Source organism: Lathamus discolor, chromosome 5, assembly GCF_037157495.1.
Source record: "Lathamus discolor isolate bLatDis1 chromosome 5, bLatDis1.hap1, whole genome shotgun sequence".
Lineage (NCBI taxonomy): Eukaryota > Metazoa > Chordata > Aves > Psittaciformes > Psittacidae > Lathamus > Lathamus discolor.
Window position 1 is genome coordinate 58,880,808 of NC_088888.1, and position 17,079 is coordinate 58,897,886.

The window sequence follows — 17,079 nt, forward strand, 5'->3', positions numbered from 1 at the left end:
ATTGACTTTTCTAGGCAGCCCCAGGGTAGCATGGAACAGCAGGTTGCTAGAGATCGTAGAATATTTCTGATTTGGCAGTGAAAGGTAACAAGGGGAGTTAGAGATCTACTAGGGGTCATAGGCTATTTTTAGTTGCACTATTAAAGTAATTAATTGAGCAGATCTGTCTTTATTAGGCTTAAATTTGTCAGGTTAGCATCCACAGTGCCACTAAAAAAATCTTAGGAGTTTGCATGTGATGACAAGAAGGCATCTAAATATTTTATTTATTTGCTGTGGCATATGAGCAAATACAATTTGTTCAGGGCCATAATTTACTTTCATCTTGTACTTGTTTTCCTTATGAATGACTGCTGTTGTCGAAAATGCTTTTTGTAAATCCTGCTGTGCCCTTTTAATTTCAGATCGTTTCCCTGTCCCAACTCTTCTAACTGTTTCTGCCAACAAGTTGTATCTTACTGACATAGACAATAATCATACCATATGGGAACTTTCAGCAAACATAAATGTAAAGGACATCTGTTACACTGCTAATGATGATAAAGCATACTATGTCATAGAAGATTCTATTTTTCTTCTGAATATACAGACTGCTTCAGAGTTTCAGGTATTCCTTCGTTCATTCCCTTTCTTGAGACAATCTCAGAAAATACGTGGCCATTATTGTCATTATTTTGGGGCTAATTATTTTTTTGAAGAAGTCACAGCTGCATATCTGAGACAGAAAAAAAGCAGCATGATAAACAAAATACGGTAGGGAAACAGAACTGCAAAGACATAATTGTCTTAATAACAGTTTGTATGAGGTGTAATACGAAACAGATTAGCTGCATAATTTTTCTTTCTAGCAGTATAATAAAGATGTATAACAAAATCTGGACTTCTTTGTTCTATTTTACTTTTTTTTATTTTTTTTTTGTCATCAGTAGCTATTAGAATAGGCTAGAGTATGCCATTGGTAAAGTTGTCCTATTAAACATGAATTATTTTGCTGGCATCTGCTTTGTTCATAAGATATTTCAAAAGACATTTAATTTAAAATTCACACTATTAAATACAAGAAATTTTGTATAAAATGTAATTTAATTTAATTTAAATTTCAAGAATATGGAAGAACATGGAAACAACAGTTGATATTTTTAAAATAATAGTTTTCATTTGTGTGAAAATACTGCAATTTCCATTCCGTGGCATCTCTTTATGTTTTGACTTCTACTTGCCAAGCAGAAATCATTTCCAAAACAAATCTAATTTCACCATGTCACAGCATCAGGTGGGAAATTTGAGCTCTCAGACAGTTTTAGTAATGTTTTTATTTTTTTCTGAAGTTTTTCAAAGATGCATATCTTCACAATGCCACAGCCATCACAGTTGACTGGATTGCAAGACATCTCTTTGTTGCCCTGAAGACACCATGGAATGAAAATCAAATATTTGTTGTTGATCTTGAGCTGAAGATAAAATCTCTAAAAGCCTTGAATGTGCAGTTGGGTAGAAGTAATTCAACTGTATCATCTCTGTTGTCATATCCTTTCTTAAGGTAAGGCATATATTGCTAGTACCATTTTAAAGCATATTTTAAACATTATTTTCATGGAATCATTAACATTTAAGGATCAAAAAGGACTTTTTCCAGTATATCAGTCTTTTGCTCTGTGTAAATCTCAGAAATCTGTGGATGCAGTTCTACTTTTATACTGTTAGTTGAGCTTGGCCATACCTAATTTCAGAAAGAAGTGTATGTTTAAGTAAAGATTTCAAATGATATTTAAATACTGACAAGTTCTTCTATTTAAGTGATGCAAATGAAAGTCAGCACTAGACAAAATTTTTACAGCAACAATTTTATCCAAAATAGTCAGTTATTGTGACCTTCCATTGAAAAATATCCTTTAAGCACCTGGACTCACTCTGCAAGTATGCTGCTGTAGTTACCTTGTTTAAACATTTGGGAGGTTTGTGGCTGTAGTCTCTAACAGGACTGCATTTAGGGCAGATTGCTCAGATTGAAGTTTTTCTACAGTAAGCAATGCATTTTATTTGATAGCCGCTTGTACTGGATGGAGGAGCTTGATTATGGCAGCCGCATGTTTTATTATGATATTCTGAATAACACCGTGCACCACATTTTGGGATACATATCTGTAGAAGAACAGATGAGGAACTACTGCACCTGTAATGTGACAGAAGCAGAGCTAGGAAGACCTATGAGTATAGATGTGTCTGACTCCAAGAATCCCCAGCTGCTCTTTGTCAGAGGAAGAGACGAAATATGGGCCACAGATGTGGATGGTTGCCACTGCTGGAGAATTACCAGAATACCAGAGTTTCAAGGTCTGAGTTCACTGTTATGTTTCTAGATAGTTTGTGATTCTTGCTGTCTCTTACATCAAACAATGTTCATTTCAGCAAAATAGCGTTAACGAAGCACTTTTAAAATGGAATTTACTTATAGAGAAGATGGAAAAAATGTTTGTGTTCTGTGTTTCTGGTTGTACCCTGTTGATACAAACTAAGGGAAAGAGTAGTGTGAGGATATTTACTGATGCAAGTATGTATTCTCACAAGATGTAAGTTAAATGGAGATGCTGCAGACTCGTTACTAGTCAAGAGATTTTGCTTATAGTGTTAACACATTTTGGTAGAGTTTCATATTAGATACAACTATTACACTTTATTTCAATGAAAATATGCTATACCATCATAAGTTATACCTGAAAGTGGTACTGCAGACTTCAGTGTGTGGGGAGGGTACTTCATGCAGGTAGTCTTGTATGACAGTTTATCTATGTTGTAATTCTTACAATGATAACACTTAATCTTGGTTGCTCAGTTTTCAGCTCGATTCAGGAGGACTGCTAATAAAGCTGTTCTGTTACCAGAGGAGATGTCTTAATTGTTCCTGGGAGATGGCAAAGCATCATGGTTTTCATCTTGGAAAAAAAGATTAAACTTTCTACAGACAGCTCTTGTGCTTGTTAGCTGAATTGCAGTTCTCATATTTATGGGTAATAAAAAGCCTTCAAATCTACACTTGTAAACTGAAATAATGAAGTGTCTCACCTTCATGAGACCTATTGGAAAATATCAGAAATCTGTTTTCCAGGGGAGGTCTTTGAAGATACGGTATGACCAAGACAGATACCCATATTGACTCACTGTGAATACAGGCATCCAGCTGCTTTTGCAAAATTGCCTGCTCAAGGTTTATGCTGAAGCTTAATTATACAATGTTTTCCTACAGGTAAGAAAATAGGCAGCCTGGCTGTAGATAAGAAATTTGTATACTGGAGCACTGAAACAAAGGAGTACACTGAAATTTGGCGAGCAAATAAAGAAAGAACAGGACATATTCTTCAGAAGAGAGCAAATCAAGAGCTGAAAATCTTAGCCTACAGTTCAGCGGCGCAACTGTATCCAGGTAGAGGGGATCTGAGTTGTTTTGTAAATGTAACAAATTTATTTCAGAGCTTGTATTTGAGTTGCAGATCATGCTGTATGTATTTATGTGAACTAGGCTTTATGGATTCAGCAACCTTCTAGAGGGAAACAGTTCACCATGCACATTTTGAACAGGATTAATATAACAACTGGCCTTGTGTTGATTCACATGGGAGGGCATGATGATGAATATTTCCCATGTTTCAAGGGCTCATGATGTTAACTCCAACCATGCCTATTTTCAAAGTTGTCTCAGACCTGAAGAAAGGTGCACATTACAGGACAGAAAAAGTGCAAATGTGTCCACAAAGTGCTGTAGCAAGAGTTTGATAATGATCACCGTTATGATACAGATTTCTGGTTCTGTTCACAAGTGTGCAATGCTGTAAAAATGTCTGCCCTTCCAAAGACAAAGAGATAAGAGCTCTGCTTATTGAAATGATTTGTAAAGAAGTATCTGAGAGGCAACTGCAGCTTACGTTACACTAGATCCATTTTTCTCTTAGAACTAATATTTTAAACAAACCACCACAGAATGATAATGAAATAAATTTAAATTAGTTTTAGTAGAAAGTTAGGATTCATGGTACCTATAAGTGTTATCTTTTTAAATGCAGAGGCTTAGAACATGCCAGCTACTAACACGATAAATATATTCAAAATGATTCTTTAACTTCAGTTTGGCATAAAAATCTAAAAAATACCCAAGAAAATATTTTAATAGGATGGACATCTTTGGAATGAAAGAATTTTACTTGTTTTTTTGGGCAGCTGATAGAATTACTCCTGCCTGCAGCTGCTCTGACCAGTGTCCAGGCTATCCTTACCAGCACTTTGGGCAAGTCTGTTCTCATGAGGTCTGTGTGGCCTTGGCATTGGTACAGGAGCCTGGTTTGGACCTGGTACAGAATGTACCAATCCCTATCCCTAGGGATAGGGTTTCCTGCAAGAGCCCCAGGCTTAGCTGGTACTGAAAGTGAAGACCTGGATTTCAAATCCAAAATAATCCAAAGGGATTATTTCTACCCAGAGCCCTTCACAGAGCCCTTCTTGTTTACATTGACTGATTCAAATATATTTGGAGGAATACACAGCCTTGGCATTTGAGGGGGGAGGGCAGTGCATAGAATTACTCACACAAGTTTAAGATAAAATTAAATGAATGTACTAAAATAAGAAAAAAAATTCGTCTCCTTCTCGGTACTGAAAGCAAATGGCGTATATGTGAAAAAGTGATGTTTGCAAAGACCAGTTGGGTTGACTGACATGCTTTTTATTGCTTTAGTGATGTGAGTAAGGAGTACTGCTAGAGTTCCCTTTCATTCTAACCAATTTAATTGCCATCCAGAGATGTGATGTCAGTTGATCATTTAACACATCAGAAGCACTCAGTGAAAATTATTGTCCTGTCACAGATTCTGTGAGAGAATGATTTCTCTTCAGGCTTAGGAGGAAGGGGACTGAACTGAAGGATTGACATGAAGGGGACTGAATTGTAGGGGACTGTAGTGAAGGATTTTCCTGTCAGAGTAAACACATTTCTGTGGAACTGCCTGACAGAAACTCTAACCCTGAAAAATGACTCAATTCTTTATTTCATCTGTGACTTTCACCATGGGAGTTTACTACTCTAGGTAGCTATAAAATTGACAAAGATTCAACCTGACATTTATCTCTGTTGAACAGACTTTGTTACTCTTCTCTCACATGCACAAACCTGACTTAGGTAGGAATGGTGGGGCTGTTCATTTAGAGAGGAAAGATCTCGGCAGTGAGGTCATTTGTTCTGGCCTAAGGGCAAACATTTGCCCTTGTACCATCTTCCACATGCATGCTCCTTAATCTTTTCCAGCGACAGCATGCTTTAATATATATTTTTAATTTGTTTTTAAAAGTACATCAAATGATGAGGGTTTTGTTTTTGTTATGTTTTACTGTCAGAAAGTAGTTTTCAGTTGTTTTCTCCCTATAGACTCCTCCAGTTTCTTCTTCCTTTTCCCTGTAGACTCCTTTTCTCTTTCCTTTCCCACTGTTGCTATGAACTTTACACATGAAAAGCTGTCTGGTAGAAAAGACAGACAACATTTAATTACTAGAGAAAGGTACTCTATTCTTCATACCTGTCTTTCCTGTGACAAACAAGTTCAGACTCATCAATGTGTACTGCCCTTGATAACACAGCAATTATGACCTGGATTTCCAAGGATATTTAGGTACTTAAAAAAGAACTAGAATTACTAAATTCTTTAATAAATCTGTATGTTATCAAAGACAAATGAGACTTACCTTTATGACTGCTATTTTTATGTCAATGGAAGTCAAATTAAGTGCACTCAGGTGGGATTTTGTTTTTTTGTTTCTTAAAGCAGAGAGAATACTTTGTGGTTATGTTTTCTAATAGGAGTGGTGGTAGACTCATGGAAGTTTGGTTTGGTCCAACAATAATTAATTTTGTTTCATTTTTTGGTTGTCTTTCCTAGATAAAAGATGCCTGATTCCATTCACATACACTGAGAAGCTTACTATCCTTGATACAACGAACACCAGTTTTACATTAAGCTTGCCATCTGTCACACCACAGCAGCTATGCCCTGGCATATTGCAGCCCACACCAACATACCTGGTCTTTCTTGGACAAATGACTAACAACCACAGGAACTCAAGCTACCGTTTGTCTGATCTACAGAAAAAAACGTTGGTATGGCTATTTTGAAACAAAAATGCACGTGGTACCATATATATAGAGGAATGTGATTTTTCTAGTCATTTTATAAGCCATTCTGTAGCATTCAGTCAGGGAGTTTTTCCACTTCTACATCCCCAACAATAATTTCCCTTTCTGTTTGGTATTTGTTAAGAGGTAGATTCCTTAGCTTTTCTTTGTGCAAGCACTCTTCTACTTTTCAACATGTTTTTGCTAAAATCCAGTTGAAACGGGTTTTCAGTTTCTACTTGTAAAAAGTGCAGTTGTGGTTGATATTAATCTGTTTAAATAACTCTTATGACTGTCCAGCAACCAAATGGCTTGCCTTTATGTGTTTTGTGGTAGTTGTACTTGCCTTAGTAAGTTTTATTTCTCTTACATTTTTCTGACTTTACATTTTCTATTTAAGTACCAGCTACTGAATAATGTGGTATTGTAGCCATGCTAATTACACCTCAGCTTGGTTTTGGTATGTGTTTTCTGCAGTGACCTGTTACTCAAACTATCATTTTAATTTTCTTTTTTAAACACTAAAGTGTATTAGAATAAAAAAGCACTGTTGTATTATTTTTGAGCCCTTGCTCCATTGACAGATGATTAGTGTGACTCTTTTATACGAGTACATGTACTACCTGATTTCAAATTACAGGAATTTCAGGGTCCTGTAGCTGTCATAGACAACCTACAGCCATTTTCAAGCTATGTCATACAAGTTGCAGTGAAAAACTACTATTCAGATGAGGAAATGCTGCTTATGGGACAAGAGACAATTGGCACCACTCTGTATGGAGGTTTGTTTCACATTTTATTCTGATTTTGAACAGAATTCTTATCTCAGTTAAAGGAAAGTGTATGTAAGTTTGGGTTGCAAATCAGAAAACAGAGAAAATTTCTGCTTGAAATGTAATCTGTGTAGATCTTTACAAGGTTTTGGCAACCAGACTTGATGAATCTGTAAGATTCATGGCATGCATGTATTCTTTAATGCTTTTGCTCATTGGCTTCCTGAGGTAATATAAACTATGATTAAAAGTGGCTAAATGGCTGCAGTTTCTGCCTTGGACTATATTTTTAATAAATTGTGTTTGAATGTGTATGTGGTTACACATGTTTAAATTTGTGTGTTATGTGTTCATTCAGCATTAAGATTTTTCCGCTTGACATTATTTTCATAATTACTGTTTCTTCAGGTGTTTCAGACTTGATTTATTGTGAACCAGATTGGAAAAGCAACTCTTCATTTTCTCTTCTTTTGGCATGAGTGCCAATATCACATTTTCAGTTAGTTTGAAGAATTTTGATGTACACTTCTCAGTCGCTTTCACACTAGAAGAAAGTTAGGAGTACTGCTTTGAACTTGAATGTTCATTGTGTCATTTAGGTCAGAGAGTGGACTGGTTAGGGATTACTTAACATATGTAAGTACATCTGTAAACTTATCTAATTATGTCAGAAGGAAGCTAAGAAGCTTCACTAGGAGTGAGTGGGTGAGAGAGGTATGAGACAATGTTATGATGGCAAGTGTTGTGGGTTGGTCCTGGATGGCTGCTGGCTGCACATCATCCCCTCCTCACCTGGATAGGGGAGAGAAAATATGACTGAAGAGTCAAAGACAGGGAGAGATCACTCACCAGTTACTCTCATGGGCAAAACAGAGTTGAATTTGGGAAAAATTAACCATCCCAGTTTCCCTGAATCTCTTGTCATCTCCCAGGAAAAGAAAAAAAAAAGGATCATCTGAAGACACATGCTCTGCCTTTGCATGTGTTTTGCCTTGCAACCTAACCCAATAGAAGTATCATGCTCAGCACTTTTTCTTGCTTTGGATGTGTATGTGTGCACGTGCACACTTATGTCTGTTTTCACGAGGAGTTGCCTTTGTGCTGCTCTTCAGACAAATTTCTCATTGTTGGAGTGATGCTGCTGGACTCAGTTGATGGAAATATGGAAAGCTACAATGAGAGCTAGCTATTTCCTGTAGTACTCATAGCAGTTCCCTGCTCTTCTGTTGTGCAGCTGTGCTCCATTTATTGTGCCTGGTGTCACAAGCTAGGGTCAGCTTCATCCACATAAACTCATCAATTGCAGAGCCATCAGACACCTCTGACAGTGCCCAAGTCAGCAAAGCAGAATTATAGCCATGTCTACATGTCAGCCTGTTTGCGTTTTGCAGGAAAGACTGGGGAAATTGTACCTAGGCATGCTTGCTGTTGATGTAGGAATGCTATATCCCCCACCTTCATTAGTTTTCCTGCCTGGCTCCTGTCCTGCAGAGCTGGGACAGCTTTTCTGTGAGAGAGAGTGAGGGAGTGAATTTGAAAGGCCCAGTAGCATGTGGTCCTTGGGCATTAGCTCACTTCACACAGCTACAGCAGGACTGGCAATAGCTGACATGCAGCTGTGCAGATATTAGTGACATGCAGCTAGGGCACCACAGCAGGAGTCCTAAGGCTTCCCCTTCTCCCTTTACCTCTGCTTGGCTTTTGGCTGCTCCAGAAGGTGCTAAAGCAATTGAAATTGAAATAAACACAGCCATCACTGTGTTTTTCTTACTTGTCTCAAAGCCTCTTTTTCTTGCTGATCAGTTGTGCCCAAGAAGCATTTTATCCAGAATAGCTGGCAACAAGTACATGCCAGGGCTCCTGTTGCCCTTTATTCTTCTCTTGGGGATGCACTCTGTGGTTTATTTAAACATCCATCCATAGAACAATAACCTCATCTTTTACCACCATTGTCCACAGGAGAGCTTGTCAGGGACTGTAGTGACAGGACAAGGGGTAATGGGTTAAAACTTAAACAGGGGAAGTTTAGGTTGGATATAAGGAGGAAATTCTTTCCTGTTAGGGTGGTGAGGCACTGGAATGGGTTGCCCAGGGAGGTTGTGAGTGCTCCATCCCTGGCGGTGTTCAAGGCCAGGTTGGATGAGGCCTTGTGTGGGATGGTTTAGTGTGAGGTGTCCCTGCCCATGGCAGGGGGGTTGGAACTAGATGATCTTGAGGTCCTTTCCAACCCTGACTATTCTATGATTCTATGATTCTATAACCTGTGAATTGCCAGTGGCTCCTCTTGTGCACAGATCATCTTCTGGGTTTTTTTGTCCTGGGCAGTCATGTTTTTCCACTTAAGAAAACCTTTGTTTAAGACAAACCTCTTTTGATCTTTCAGATGAAAGTGGAACAAGAGCTGCAAGCACATTGCCACTCTATTTTAGGGATCCAGGCATGCTACACTTTGGGAGTTCTCTTCCAACCATGCTACTTTTTGTCTTTTAGTAGTCAGATCTCTACATCTGCAGCATTTAGGCTCTCATCCCATGTGGATCTCTGAATATTGTGAGCATATTCCTGAGGAGTCTGTGGCTAAAAAATAAGAAAATCTGACCGATGATCAGTACATTTCAATGCTTTGCATGGAAATCCACATCTGTTGTAAACTTTGACACACTGTTAAGATTGAATATTATTGGGATGTGGCAAGAATTCACAGCATTGCTTCTTTGTGTGGTGACCTGAGCCATCCTGCAGCAATGTGCACCCTTTCAGCGGCAAAACATAAAAGTAGCATTCAAGTGGGAGCCTGGGTTGCTTCACAAAAATGGAATTTTTCAGTCTCAAGTTAAAATGAAACATGAAACTCGGAACTGGCTTCTCTAGTTGGGGCAAAACAAAATTTTGGGATCAAAATAAAGTCCTAGACAAAAAAAAAACAACACCAAAAAACACAAAAACCAAACCAACAAACCAACTACCAACCACCAAAAAAAAAAAACCAGAAACCACACCAGACCCCAAATCTTGAGCATTTTTCATACGTATTTGCATCGACTTTTAGAGCTTTATACAATTTGCTGAAAGATTTCCAACCAGATGTAAACAGAATGTGTGTGTGTCCTGGCATTTATGTTCTCAATTTCATGAACGTTACTGGTAGTTTAAATTGTAATCAGATGTTGCTTGCTAGAGCCTCTTGAACTCTGTGTGCTATTTCACACCTCTGAAGTTGTGTGAATTCCCTGTGTTTCCCTCAATTCTGTAATGAAATGAAGGAAGCTTGGATTAATCTGTATTTTCCAACAAATAACAAGATAGTAGGAACAAAAAAAAAAAAAAAAAAAAAGGAAGACAGCTTGGAAAAATTAATGCATTGCTCTTGCCACAGAGTGTCACTCTTACTCCACGTGTTTATGTGAAATGAGAAATTGTCTTCTTTACTAGACCAGATTCTGCACATTTCATTTAAATAATCTGCAGTCTTGCTACTAGGACATAAGTTATAGAATATGTATCCATCATTCTGACAAATTGGGAACATAATGTAATGACTTGTTAACTTTTTATTATGTGGACAGTTCAATATGAAAAAAGAATTATTAACACAAGGCTGAGGCAAGGCATTTACCATTTCAAAGTCTGCGATCTCAAAGCTTTAAAGGAAGGGTTGATTTTTCCAGAACAATTAGTGGGTAACCAGCTGGCATGGACACCAGACGAGCAGCCCAGTTGGTTTCTTATACAACTCAGCCAGACCATGAATTTCTCGGCAAAATTGTAACTGATGGCAAAAAATGCTTAGTCTTGGTTTTTCTTCCTTCATACATTTCTGCTTGAGAAAAGACTTCCCGATTGGCATAGGGCATGGGTACTTGTTTTAGTGCATTTCCAATTAAGCATCATATTAAACTTTATTGAATCTCAGACCCTAATTAGGAATCTAAGAGAAAGCAGGAATTCAGTGATATGGCTATACATGTAGAGACAAAGGACAGCAGCTGGGTTTTTTTGTCTGCTTGCATGATAGGATAACCAAAGAGATACCCAAAAAGTTCCTCAAAATATTTTGAAGATTAGCTGACTGACTGTACAGGAATACAAGTTTGACATGCGTAAAGTGTCAGTCCTGTAAATGGATTATATTCATGAGCTTATAACCCTTTCTCCTTTCTTCGGTGGCATTTTTGACTTCTCTAAAAATAAAACAACCAACCAACCAAACAAACCTCTAGTGAGATCTGGACCCCAAAGGAAATTAATTTTTCTGTCTGTTTCAGTACCAGAGGCAGTTGATTCCATTAAGACAGTGGTTTTGTCTGACACCACCATCAGCATATCTTGGAATGAACCTCTGAAGCCAAATGGACCTCTAGAATCCATCCGCTATCAAATCTCCGTCAATTTGTTACCTTCTGTCCCAGCAACACCCTTGCGAAAAAGTGAATTTCCAAATGGGACACTTGCCTGGTCTGTCCATGGGCTCCAATCTGGAACAAACAATTTATTCAAGGTACAGTTAAGAGCAGTTTTACCTGTTCACCAACCTGCAGCTCTTTAGACTGTTTTTCTGTAAAGCTATGTGTGTGTTTTGAAAAAATGAGTTCAAAGCTTGACAGACTTTTCTCAGTCTTGTTTGAAAACAGATAGTCTTCCAAACACTCAGAGCTGCTAAAGCCACCTTTCCCACTGGTCTGGAACTGTACCTTTTCCTTACCATCCATTTGCTTATCAGGTTCTTGCTTTTCATCCCGATGAGAACTGGTTTTCTGAAAGTGTCCCTGTTATTGCAAAAACTTTTGAGACTCCACCTGCACCTTCCAACATAGTTCCCAGAAATACCAGTTTCCAGCTACAGTGGAGAGCTCCTCTGCACGTCAATGAAACCAGCTTCTGGTTTGAGCTGCGCAAGGTAGAAATATCTTTTTCTTCTTTTTTTCCCCCAGATCAAAGCAAATTTAACACACTGAGTCCTGGTGATCAGGACAAGGTGGCAGGGTGTCTATGAAGAGTCTCTGTGGATAACTTGGGCATGGTGACGTCAGTCTTGGTATCTCAGAAGGGGCAGGATGGAGGCCGTGTATGCCAGGAACAAGAGGGAGTGCAGCTGTGGCATATAATACTCCATAGTGTCAAAGGACATCCTGGATGACCCCACCAGAATTCCTCCCAGGTCTCCTGTTTCAGTAGAGTCCCCTCGCTCTTTCCTCACTGCCCTCCCCCAGCCTGGCTTGTAGCTATAAATCCTGTGTCTGCTCTGTACAAGGAAGAGAAGAAAAGGGGTTTCAGCATTAAATATTAGCTACAACCTAGTATCTGAATGTTACTTTCTTATGATAAAGGTTAGGGGAAAATGTCAGAGATGCACAGGTCCAGTAGTGCAGACGGTAGAAGTAAGCACTGCAAGTGACAGCAGCATGGATGGAAGCTTCAGATTTGAATGTCTGGACCAATGGAGACAGAAAATGTTAGTTGCTGAACTGGATCACAAAGAGTCCTTGATATAGATAATAGGATTCATTAGGACTACACCAAATATTTCCCTGTCCTAAAACAAATGTCATAGCACCATTCCACTAAACCACCTCCTTTTAATTATATCATGGCAAACCGAACTCATGGGAGCAGCGCGGTGATCCAGAAATGCAAGCTGCACACAGATAAGCTAGGAGACGTCTCCTTTTGGCTGCGCAAAGGGGTCACTTAATCTGTTGTCATTTGTGGCTGCCAAGATTTATAGGTCTCCTGAAAACAAATTAAAATCCTGGATTTTTTTGTCCTTGCTCTTTAAGAGGACATAGTCCCATGGTTGAAACAGCACATGTGTAATCTCTCCTCTATGATAATAAAAGGTGGCAAAGTAGTTAACCTATGCAGGAATAGAACTGTGACACACTTTCAGCAGAGCAACAAAGCTGACCATGATGATATTTTATTTTTCTAGTGGCAAACAAAAAGTGACTGGTTTTCTCCTGCAACAACTACATGCACAACACATCTTGTTTACACATGCAATCTCACAGGAACTCTTCCTTCAACCAACTACCTTGTAAGAGTAACAGTAGTTTATGATACAGGATTGAAAAGCACTTCCTCCTCAAAAAGCTTTAAAACTACAGGTAAGCACTTAACATAAGGTAATGAGATTTTAAGACTATTTTCAGGACATTAATATTCAAACACAGCATTTTATGCATTTTAGTAGGCAATTTTCTTATACTAGGAGCCAACGGTTTCGTGTTTTTAAAAAATAAACGACACAATTTTGTATCTGCAGAAGTAATAGGGTAAAGAAATGAAGTTCACTTCCAAGTGGAACAGACGCAGAGTGAGGGAAACTGAAATTAAATGCCTCCATGCATATGAATTCCTAACTACCGATGAGAGGCTGCATATGAGTGAAAAATACGAAATTTGACTAATGAAAAGAGAAGACCAAATATTCATTCTAGCTTGGGGATTACTCATGTAGATCCTCCATCCTTTTGTATGTCTAAACATCCATGTGCACATCTAAATTTTCCTCTGTGCCCATTACCCCTTTGTCTTACTATAAAAAAATTTAAAGTGTTCGGTTTCTTCCCCCGTTTGGCCTAAGCTGGTGTTCCCAGTAAGCCAGGAGTTCCAAAAAGAGCAGAAGACACTAAAAACTCTGTACAGTGGGAAAAGGCTGATGACAATGGAAGCAACCTGACCTACTACATCTTAGAAAGCAGGTAAGCTATGCATGCCGGCACTCTTCCCCATAGGGAACAGCTCGGAACACACCTGCATGTGCAGGGGCTTTCAGTTCAGCTCTAATGGGAAGAGTGAAACATATATGGTGCAAATGGCCCTTCTCATGGGATCTCTTTCTTGGATAAACTAAGTATTCACCACTTCCAGAAATTCCTGGAAAACTTGGAAGAAAATATACACTAACATTTCCAGACCAACCCTGAGTTACAGAGATCTATTTGGATATACGTTGGTTAATCAGAAGAAGATTTGGAGATATTCTCAAATAACGGATTTCAAGAATGTAGTGTGTATTTTTGTCTAAATGCATATAGAAATATCTTAGTGTTCAGAGGACTTATGAAAAGGCATTATAAAAAATCATAACATAACCCCACCGACTTGGGATGACTAGATAATTTTTGAAGTGCTTTGATATTGAATACAGGTTGCCTGGACTATGTACGTCACACTCATTAAGCAACTCTAGAATGTTCACGCTTATTCCTGCACTGGCATTGGAAGGGCTGAACGGACAGGTTAAAGTGTACTGCTGTGGGCAGTGACTTTGAAATTTCTCCTTTTTTGATCGTGACTCTGGAGAGGTCTGTTTAAGGCAGTCAGTGGAAGACTTAATGCATTATGTAAGAATGAGGAGAGTTCATCTTCTGGGATATTCCTATGACATTGAAATTAGGGTTGACGGAGGGAAGCAGTTTTTGAGAGGTAGCTATGACTTCTTCCTCAGTTAACTCTATGCTTTTGAAAGCTAGGGACTGACAGCACTGTGGAGCTGGGCATACTTTACCTATATAAGTTTTCACCCAGACATATTTTCCTGGTGCTGTAAGCTTCCTCTATACAGTTCTGTGAGCATACAGCAGCACTGACCTGCATGCTATGAGACCACAATAATTTTGACGTGCCATCAGCCAGTTTGTACCTGGCTTGCTGTCCATGAATAAACAAAGGACAGTCCCTTGGCCTATGTCAGGGTTGTGAGTTAGCCACTGTGTTCTCCAGGCTGCGGCTTCTTGTTCATCTGTGGAATCATACTTCTTAGCTGAGGTGTGTGTGTGGGTTTGGTTCTGGGATTTTTTTCTTGGGGTGGTGGTGGTGGTGGTTGTTTATGGGGTTTTTGGCTTTTTTTTTTTTTTAATGAAATAAGCTTTCCTCCTGCAGTTTGAAGGTGCATGTGCTGATGGTTTCGACTGAATTTTGCTTCATGATCCTTTCAGAGCAGGTAGAAAAATATTAGGTCAGTTGCATAGCATTCTAGAAAAGATTTGCTTAGCCCTTTGAAACAACCCCTGTTTTTCATACAGGTCTGGTAGAGCCATGTAAACACTAAGGACATGATCATACAGTTTCCAAATGCTTTTCTGTTTTAGAAACATTTGACCTTTTTTCTGCATTAAAGTGTGTTGGGAGAATAATTGACGTGCTCATGAAAGTCATTTTATATGAAATATTACAGTCTTGTGTGACATGAAATGATATTTCAAATATGGCGTTTCCAGTTTAAATGCATGGTCTTCTTTTCGTTGGTGAATAATCAGCTCTGAATTTATTGTGAGCAATCAATCTCAGTCCAATGGGGAAAGGAAGAAATATACCCAGCAGTCAGCAGATACTCTGGGAAACTGGCTAGCTAAAGAATTGTGTCTTCACTGCCAATGAGTTGCTTCCTGTTTAGCTTGTGAAACCTGATGCACAAGAGCCACCAAATTACTCTGGGCCCAAGAAAGCAAAAACCTCTAACAGAAAACAAAAATAAATGTTGGGATTTTTTTTTTTTTTTCCTGAAAACTTAATAAGAAGGTTTTGAAATCTTGGCTGTGAAGTGTACACTGAAACAGGTGAAAGAGTGCTGGAGCTTTTTATGTCTAAAACACTAGCATCTCATTTCCAATGCCAAGCTAAAGATGTGTGATTCCTAGCATTGCTAAAATGGCATGGTACAATGTTTTGCTCTGTAGCCAAAACCCCATGACCAGATTGAGCTTCCATGCAGACAGAGAAGCTGTGAAGGCCAGAGAACTGAAGCAAAGAACGGAGAGAGGGGGAAGTAGTAAACTACCCTCATTCTGTTAACAGCATACTTGTGTTCTTTTGCTGTGCCTGTTGCAGGAAGCAGTCTGACAACACCAGCAAAGTGAAGTTCTTGTGGGAGGTGGTTTACAATGGCTCCTGTGCCAGTATTTGCATGTGGAAGGCGAAGAACTTAGATGGAACTTTCCAGTTCAGAGTTGCAGCTGCAAATGTGCTGGGACTTGGTGAATACAGTGACACAAGTGAGGATATAATTTTGGGTGAAGGTATGTACTGTACTTTCTTACTCTGTTAATCAACTTTTTGTTCAGAATAATCATAGCTATTTGTGAATTAAAACCTGCTATGTTAATAATGGTGTTGCTGCACTGGTTAAGTAATGTGTCTGAGAGGTAATAAATGGTGACATTTATATGGTGACCTGAGCTGCTGGCACTCATCCATACTCTGTTGCACCCAAATGTGGGCCTGTAATTTGCTTCTGCTTGATTATACCGGTTTGTGTCTGTGGTCCTGTACTCAGCATTGTGGTGTGATTCTTGAAATAAATGCAAGCTCCCTCACTGGGTAAGGATGTGAGGGTTACTTTGTACCTTCAGCCAGAATGTTAGACCTATGTTCTGTGGGTGTTTTTGAAAATCCCACTTCGAGCAGCCAAACAGCTCAGCATTTTCTCTTTCCATGTACACAGTAGGTCATCACCACAGGAATGGCCCAGAGCTGGGGGAGGAGGATTAATCTGACCAAATACATACATACAGCCTACAAGAAAGCCTTGTGCAGAGGAAGACATTTATGCAATAGGCAGGTCAAGGGTTTTCTCAGGTTTGCTCAACTCCATAGGACTGACATAATTTTTATACTCAGTCAATAACCAATTTTCCCCTTCTGTTTACCAGATACTGTGATCTCTCCAGATGCTATCATTGCTATTGCTGTTGTGACTGGAATTGTTATGCTGGGCTTGACTGTGGTCATGCTATTTGGTTTTGGTATGTGGCTGAGTTTTTTACATAGCCTTGGTTAGCCAGGCCTTAGTAAAAGGCAGTTCAGATGGTAGGAGATGATCGACTTCCAGATTTAGGGAAATACTGAATAGTCCCAAGGGTGGGAGATGGCAGAAATTTGTATAGTCTTATCCTTTGAGACCCTAGAGATAGATGGTTATGTTTTCAGTATCAAGCACAGTACACCAATTCACTCCATTTCTGGCATTTCTTGCTGTTGATTCCCTGCAGGGAGAGCACAGGAATGCTGAAAGAATGCAGATGTTCCTGTGTATCCTTATAAAAACTTGTACCTTACAATTCTAAAGTTGGGTACTGTAGTTATTCACCAAAGGGTCCCATTTTTTTCTTCTTAAGTTTTGTCCTTAAAGAAAGGATGTAGAGATTACCC

At 38.9% G+C, this 17,079-nt stretch overlaps 1 protein-coding gene across 3 annotated transcripts in view; it reads left to right on the top strand.

Annotated features, from left to right (window-relative positions):
* Positions 1-17,079, top strand: part of ROS1 (ROS proto-oncogene 1, receptor tyrosine kinase) — a 71,803-nt gene that overhangs the window by 30,347 nt on the left and 24,377 nt on the right. For all 3 annotated transcript variants that reach the window (XM_065681010.1, XM_065681013.1, XM_065681014.1), the window contains exons 24-35: positions 405-607; positions 1,329-1,540; positions 2,048-2,334; positions 3,245-3,421; positions 5,922-6,139; positions 6,795-6,936; positions 11,193-11,425; positions 11,648-11,824; positions 12,857-13,031; positions 13,511-13,628; positions 15,760-15,947; positions 16,581-16,673. In XM_065681010.1, coding sequence (XP_065537082.1) covers positions 405-607; positions 1,329-1,540; positions 2,048-2,334; positions 3,245-3,421; positions 5,922-6,139; positions 6,795-6,936; positions 11,193-11,425; positions 11,648-11,824; positions 12,857-13,031; positions 13,511-13,628; positions 15,760-15,947; positions 16,581-16,673 — 2,223 coding nt within the window. The remainder of the gene's footprint in view (positions 1-404; positions 608-1,328; positions 1,541-2,047; positions 2,335-3,244; positions 3,422-5,921; positions 6,140-6,794; positions 6,937-11,192; positions 11,426-11,647; positions 11,825-12,856; positions 13,032-13,510; positions 13,629-15,759; positions 15,948-16,580; positions 16,674-17,079) is intronic.